Source organism: Crotalus tigris, unplaced genomic scaffold (genome assembly GCF_016545835.1).
Source record: "Crotalus tigris isolate CLP2741 ecotype Arizona unplaced genomic scaffold, ASM1654583v1 scf7180000017690.20705106771:4171800, whole genome shotgun sequence".
Lineage (NCBI taxonomy): Eukaryota > Metazoa > Chordata > Lepidosauria > Squamata > Viperidae > Crotalus > Crotalus tigris.
The window spans coordinates 2,606,636-2,614,021 of record NW_024096569.1 but is presented as its reverse complement, the minus strand read 5'-3'; the positions used below and the strand labels follow the sequence as shown (position 1 = coordinate 2,614,021).

At 43.5% G+C, this 7,386-nt stretch overlaps 1 protein-coding gene across 6 annotated transcripts; it reads left to right on the top strand.

Moving 5' to 3' along the window:
• Window positions 1-419: 419 nt before the first annotated feature.
• Window positions 420-6,432, top strand: LOC120305659. Of its 6 annotated transcripts, none has more exons than XR_005556083.1 (7): window positions 420-649; window positions 2,294-2,614; window positions 3,195-3,503; window positions 3,677-3,997; window positions 4,079-4,202; window positions 4,863-4,954; window positions 5,886-5,927. XR_005556083.1 is itself a non-coding variant. In XM_039337843.1 (7 exons), the coding sequence occupies exons 1-7, from the start codon at window positions 481-483 to the stop codon at window positions 6,033-6,035; spliced, it is 1,380 nt and encodes a 459-aa protein (XP_039193777.1). In that variant the 5' UTR covers window positions 420-480; the 3' UTR covers window positions 6,036-6,432. The 6 variants fall into 6 exon arrangements, 4 of the variants coding, with proteins under 4 accessions (XP_039193777.1, XP_039193776.1, XP_039193775.1 ...); XR_005556082.1 differs by having other exon boundaries at window positions 4,857-4,954; XM_039337843.1 differs by having other exon boundaries at window positions 3,677-3,904; window positions 4,098-4,202; window positions 4,857-4,954; window positions 5,886-6,432.
• The last annotated feature ends 954 nt before the right edge of the window (window positions 6,433-7,386 follow it).

Sequence of the window (7,386 nt, the reverse complement as noted above, 5' to 3'; positions counted from 1 at the left end):
TAGCAGAGATGCTACATGATGGATTGGTGGAAGTGGGAATGAAGGAGCCTCTAGATCGCAGGAAAGGAGGGGATTTCAGAGCTGGTGGAGAATCTCTGGAGAGTAAAAGCATCGTGTAAAAGAAATTTAGCCTTTTGCTCTGAGTTTTGTCAGTTTCAGACCAATTCTATTATTTGCACCCTCTTCTTAAGCTCCATAGTTGCACAGAGGACTTGGCAATGGGACGTCTGGGACCAGGGGTAGTGAGATACTCTTGTGAGATTGCGGAAAAGGTTTGCTGTGGTCAAGAAGGCCCCAAAGCTGAGCAGTGAGCTGGGTTGTCCTCGCTGGGGAAAGGGAAGAGGAGGGTGGTTCAGAGGTGTTGATGACGTGCTTCCTTTGCTGCTGATTGCTGTGAAGAGAAATGTTTGCAGGCCAGGTTGTCATCCTCGGCTCAGAAGGCAGAGCTGTGGTGGTGCTGAGAAGATCCCAGTTCCCCAAATGGAGCATCTCCTGGAGCAGAGAGACTACCACTTGGATGATGAGTTGAAGGTTTCTCACTTCTCTTGGCCCTCTGCATCTTCTCTGGTTCCTGCCATAAATTTTCTGCCTCACTTCTTATTTCTTCCAGTTTTCCTCCAGATCCTTCTGTGTGAATCCACTGCCCAAGGTACATCTAATTTCTTCACTTCTACATTTTCCGTTTTCTGAGATGAAATGGGGGAAAGGAGATGTAACTGTTCTCCCAAGAGGGAGAGGGGAATAAATCCTCACCATTATGCTTGAGAATATGTGGTTAATATCAGAAGAAGAGCTATCAAACTGGTAGAAACTGAAAAATTCCCCAATTGTCCTTTTTCTTATTTCTGAGAAGTGATTTTTTAAAATCTTCTTTCTGAAAAAGAAAAATTCTCTCCAGGAATCATTTTAAGTGGCAAAGAAGTGAAAAGCCTTGCATAGAAATACAACCTCTTGTTCTTGATGAACAGGATGAATAATGACATTTAACTTCTTAGAAATGTTTGTGTTTCTCACTTCCTTTCCTTAAAATTTAGAGGGCATTTGCTTCCTCCCTTGTTGCAAATCTAATGATTTAGATCTTGTCTGTTTCAGTTGCCTCAAGTGGAATGTAGTTCTTTTTATATCAAATAAAATAGATCCATGTGGATTGATTATGTTTCCCCCTTACGAAGAACAAAGGTTCAGATCAGGCTTTGGATGCGTGACTTCAAGAGGTATTTTGGACCCTCTGCATGGAGGCCATGTTGAATAGAATAGAATAGAGCTGGAAGGGACCTTGGAGGTCTTCTAATCTAACGTAAAACCTTACTTTTCTCACCACTGGACTGCACTTTCTTGGACAGGGCCCAATGCTCAAGTCAGTCAACATAATAAAAATGAACTGGACCTTCACCTGGAGATCCTTGACTATAGATTCAGAAAACTGCCACGTTCTCTTTCTTTGGTCCAGTAACGGGCCCACTTTGCAAATTCTTTAGCACAGCCACAAAGTCACAATAGCCCGCTTATACTAGCATTTCCTGTGATCTGAAGCATTTGTGGTCAACCTCTATTTTGTTTGCTTCATGTGACATGAGTCAAAGGAGGCCTTAGCTAACTGCTGATCTTCACAATGGCATCGACAAAACAATTCAGATTGGCCATCTCTGGCTGAGGCTAATTCATGGCTCACTTTAAGAAATTAATAGGCCAGGCCCTCGGAGATGCAAATCTCCAGAAACAAAAAAGGATCTCTCTTACGCTGAATTTGATGCAGAGAATTTGATGCAGAGGTTTCATATTTGTCACCAATATGATCAATGTCTACATCAGGCCCTCCAGATGTTATGGAAGCCCAGCTGTCATGGGCCCTGTCCAATATGGCCAATGCTAGGGGATGATGGGAATTGCAATCCATTATGCAGAAAGCCACATTTTGTTCACCCTTAGTTCTCAACGCCTAGGTTTCTATTAAGGAATTGTTAATTGACAATTGATACAATTGTTGAGCCTAATCTCCAGTCATCGGATGTACAGGTAATCCTCAATTTACAATCATAATAGGGCCTGTGTCGGAACTATGAATCTGGGTTGTAAGTCACTTTTTTGAGGTTGATCCTAACTTCAAACACTTACTAAGCAACCGGTCGTAAATCAAGGACTACTTGTAAAGACCTTTATTTGGGAAGAGGTAATTTGGTTGTATCTGTCTACTTCTACCCTGTGGGATTCTCTTGAGTTCTTGCAACACAATTCTGCTTAATAGCTTGCAGGATTTTTATGGGATTCTTCCCAAATTTCCTTTGTTTCTCAGATATTCAGAGGACTACTTGGAATCTCCCAGCAGCTCCCACCTTGTCCTGGTCACCTTCTTACCAAACTCTCCTCAAAGGAGAAGAGATAGAGTTAAAATGTTCCCCCCCAGGAGGACAGAAGGGAGAACATTACTTTTTCTATCGCAACAGTGAAAAGGGTGAAGAGACAAGATATCAAGAACAGATCGGAAATACTCTGCTGATTCAGGCAAAACGAATGGCCCCAAAGGCAAAATTTGCTTGTTCTTACACGGTAAAAAACAGAGAAGGAAGAAGATCTCGGTCGCGAAAGAGTAATCGGGCTGAATTCACTATCATCGGTAAGGAACAAATCTTCATATTTGTCAAGGTTGAGAAATGCTGTTCACATCGTTAAAAAGATGCCTAAGAGATTCCTATGAGAAAAATAGTAATTTCAAGAATCTGTGTTCTTTAATTCATTACATAAAAATTATTTATTTTATTGTTCATGAAAAAAAAAGAAATAGAGAAAGATGTTCAAACAGATCAATTTGTTTTACGCCGGAAAGCTGAAGGAAATGTGATATTGCACACGTTCACCGCTTTGGAGCAGCAAGATTTTGGTGGTCCCTCGCTGAGATTCTGTCTCCTTAGAATATCCCTGGAGAGTGAAGGAATATTAGTGGGCTATTTCAGGGATATTTCTGTCCCATTATTCAGGCTGTGAAGCTGCCGAATCTAGATTTCTTCAACCTCCCAATTCCAAAGAGTATTTTCTGAGAAAAGAGAAGAGGTCATCAGTTCCATTCTGAATGAAGGAAAGTCCAACCAAGAACTTTAGTGCAGTTAGATGTGTTGATGGGTGCCATTCAAGATAATCTGGGGATTGCCTGAAGGACATTTGATACTCACTTCTTTTTCCTCTCTGGATCTATCTAGATCCTCCACCAGCTCCAAGCCTTTCTGCAGATCCTTCAGAACCTCTGTATCTGGTTGGGGAGAACATTTCTCTCAGGTGCTCAATTCCCGACAACACTGTTCAAAGTTGGAGACCGTACCTGTTTTCCCAAATAAGGAAAAATGAGAATGAGACCTCTATAAAGGATCTGGATTGGCATGAAGACAACTCCCTGGTCCTCACAGCCACAAGGGAAGATTCTGGATTACATAAGTGCCGGTACCGAGAATGGAAATATGGGAGAACCATCTCGTCAGACTGGAGTCATCCTGTCTCAATCGTGGTGAGAGGTGCAGATTTTTTCTTTCTTCATTTTGAAAATGTGGATCCCTATAACTGGGGCTTTATTTATTTAGAGCTTGTATATGAAAGCATTTCCCTGATGAAGTCCCAGAAAGTCTCCACCCTGGAGACAGTGGAGTCCAAGCGCCACCAAGCTAATTCCCGTTTTTCTCTTCTCCAGATCCTCTGCTTCCCCCAGTGTTGAAGCTGCATCCTCCCTCTGGATCCCTGCAAGAAGGCAAAGTCCTGCAAATCCAGTGTTTGCCCAATGAGGGCAATAACACCAAAAGGTTCCATTTCTCATGGAAGGGTGTGGAAATGGCCTCCAGCAATGAAGGTCTTCGGAGGAGCAGCAGAGACCCTGGGCTTCTTACTCTAAATACGTCAGCAGCCTTCCTATATGCCAAAGGTAATGGAAGCCTGGGACTTGCTTGCAGAAGTGAGGAAAACATAAATGGGCGCTGGATCATGTCTCCTTGGAGCCAGATAGTGAATATCACAGGTTGGTCTTTTCAGAAGGTGGAGTCATCTGCTGCCTATATGCGGAAGGAACCCTTTGCAAAAATTGATTTAACCATCCAAGGAAATCTTTTCCTTTGCAGTTCTGGCAGCCCCATCTGCCCCGTCAGTGGGCTATGCAGCGTTGGCTCTCCTTGTCCTCCTCCTGGGAGCCCCACTGGTTTTCTGCTGCAGTAGGAAGAAGAACGGTAGGTGGGTGAGTCCCAAATTCAAAAGTAGCAGGAACTACCCTGAATCTCAGTCAAGTGGCTAGAGAGGAACCAATGTTGCAGAAGTGGTGGAAGCCATTTGGAAGAATAAACCTCCAAGAGGTCCTTCTTCAACAGAATGGAGACTCCTCTGATAGGCATAGTGGTCCTTCTTGTTGCCTGTCCCACAATTTAATAGACATCTGGCCTTGGGAATCTCAGCCTTGGGATTAGGAGGGTCTTGACTGTTGACATAACGAACATCCCCCTGAGCTACGAAACTCCAGTTCCCACTGTATCTACCCTCAGTAGTAATTGGGTTGGGGTATTCCCTCTACTGGGAGAAGGTGGCTGAATTGAGAAGAGCTTATTTGGCTTTAAAGGAGAGTCTCCTCCCAGCCAGAATATTAGCAGACAGCAGATCTTAGACGGTAAGTATGTTCACCCTGAGTAATAGCTGGATGGGAATATCCAAGAAGGTTCTTAGTTGTAGAGTGGGCAGTTTTCAAGAAATAGAATGGACACTGCAGCCCAGTGAAGCTGAGCTTGAGGGTGTATCTATCTTTACTTTGTTTCTAAGATGATGGAATAACTAGGATGAGCAAGTCATGTTTGTTTATTCCTGGCTTCCTTTTTTTTGCATGGATCTGGAAGCATCAGGATGCCAGCGGAGATCTGAGCCTAAAGAGAAGAAGGAGGAAGTCCAATTAAATGATCTTGGATCTGAGGATCTGGACGGGGAGGATTTACAGGTAACCACTTCAAGGATTCTTCCATTCCTGGGCAGGACTGTTTATGAAGGAATTGGGAATCCTGGGCAGTTTCAGAGGTATTGTGTATCATCCCAAGTTTCCTGATAGTGAAATTCTGATGGAATTATAGAAAAACTTACTAGAGGATTTTGAGAGAAGAACCACTTCTGGAGAGAGGGAAGGATTTCCATTCACTAGATCAGTGGTTCTCAACCTGTGGGTCAGGACCCCATTTGGGGTCGAACGACCATTTCACGGGGGTCGCCAAACAAGGCTGTCCGCCATTTTTTCCCCCTTTTCTTTGGACACGGCCCTGGCAACCGATGATGTATAAGTGATTGGGGGTCACCACAACATGGGGAACTGTATTATGGGGTCGCGGCATTAGAAAGGTTGAGAACCACTGCACTAGATTATAAAAGCAGAAGCCAAAGAACAATTTTTGAAGGATACCTTCATTTACTTCCTGCCTTGAGTGGCATGGCCTAACGTCCATTTTGTCTCGAATAGTCTTGTATTCTACTACTATTTGGTTTTATTGTGAACGAACTGTTGGTTTTCCAACTAGAAAGATTTGGGAGTTATAGTTCAATGCAATATGAAGTTTTGTCTTTGAGAGCATCTTAGATATTAGGGATTCCTCCTGCCTGGTCATAAGTAAATCAAAGTGGATGGTCATCCTGGTAGAACGATTTGGGAGTCATCCTGGTAGAAGTCTCTCCCAGGGCAGCTCTCTGGGTGACAGGAGGTAGAGGATCTGGGTTGGGCCTGGTGTGGTGTGGTTGCCATTTACACTTGATTTGTGTTGCTGAGGATTCTGGAAGAGTCAACTAGTTTCCCTTTGTAAACACCTTCCAAAATAAACTTTAAAAAGTCTCCTTTATGATGGATCCTAGTTGAATTTCAAGCTTGTCTTTTCCTGGCTTTCTAGAATTCAGAATTCACCTGTGCTTTTGTCAAGACGTCATCCACAGTGATCCCTTTTGAACCCAGGACCAAAAATCATCTGAGGACCCAGGAAGTGGATCAAGTCATATACAACAATGTCCGGGTTCAAGCAACCAGCAGAACAGCCCACTGACTACTTCTCCAAAGGCCACTTTCAGAAGACCAGCCTTTTCACCACCAGGAATGGAGGACTTGCTCTGGTTCTGTTGGGGTATTTGGGAATAGACATGCTTGAACCCAGGGTTTCTCAACCTTGGCAACTGGAAGATGGATGGACTCCAACTCCCAGAATTCATGGCTGTCTGGTGAATCCTGGGAGTTGAAGTCCACCCATGTTCAAGCTGTCAAGATTGAGAAACTTGGGGCATACCTTCAGGAGTACAGCCTTGACCTTTTACCCTTCCTGACTAGTAGAAATATTGGCCAATGTCCAATTACCCACCAGGAATACCTGTCCTCCCTTCCCCTTTTTGTGCTAAAAAATTCCTCCTGTCCTTGTTGAAGGAGAAACCAGTGAAGGAGATATAAATCCTGTGAAATAAATAAAAAATGCTGTTGTTGTTGTTCAGTCACCAAATTGTGTCTAACTCTTCGCAACCTCATGGACCGTAGCATGCCAGGCCCACCCAAATTTTGCTCCAATTCATATTTATTCTGCCGATGACACCATCTAATAACCTCATCCGCTGCTGTCCCCTTCTCCTTTTGTCTTCCATCATTCCCAATATCGGAGTCTTTCCCAATGAATCTTTTCTTTTGGTTAGGTGGCCAAACTATTTGAGCTTCAAAAAATATTATAAGAGTTTTTTTTAAAAAATATAAGGGATTCTGCAATTGCTGTTGTGGCTTTCCATGGCACGGTTGCTGTTCTGCCCCAAAACTCGGTCCTGTGGGGCTGGAAGATGGGTCTCCACAGGCATCCTCTCCAGTCACGCAGGTCTCCCATTCACAATGTTGGCAATGTTTTCACTGATCCAAACAGGGAATTTGTATCCCTGATTTATCAGTGGCATTTTCATCTTCCAAATTACACAAACTTTATGGTTGCTGCTGGTGATTTTCTTCTCTCTGAGCTGTCGAGGCCCTTCTAGGCTCCTGATTGGCTGGTGGCTGGGGCCTCGCCCCTTCGAGGGCCATGCACTATTGTAATACTAACAATATGGTTTCTGTACTGGTTAACTCATATGGGTTTTCTTGTATTTGAATTAGCCTTCTTTCTCTGTTCCTTTCAAATGTATTGCTAATTATGGTGGTGGCTGGAACCTCATCCCTTTGAGGGCCACACAGTATGGACTATGTAACACCTGAAATATGGCCTTTGTAATACCACTGCACTGGTTAACTCACATGGGTTTTCTTGTATTTGAATTAGTCTTCTTTCTCTACTCCTTTCAAATGTATTGCTAATTATGGTGGTGGCTGGAACCTCATCCACTTTGAGGGCCACACAGTATGGACTTTGTAATACCTGCAATATGGTTTTT

Bases quoted from the DNA above. Each gene is read 5' to 3' on its own strand.
- LOC120305659 (XM_039337841.1), top strand. From the start codon at position 481: ATGGAGCATCTCCTGGAGCAGAGAGACTACCACTTGGATGATGAGTTG. The intron at 3,998-4,097 runs GTTGGTCTTTTC...TTTCCTTTGCAG, and splicing joins CCAGATAGTGAATATCACAG to TTCTGGCAGCCCCATCTGCC. The intron at 4,203-4,856 runs GTAGGTGGGTGA...TGGATCTGGAAG, and splicing joins CTGCAGTAGGAAGAAGAACG to CATCAGGATGCCAGCGGAGA.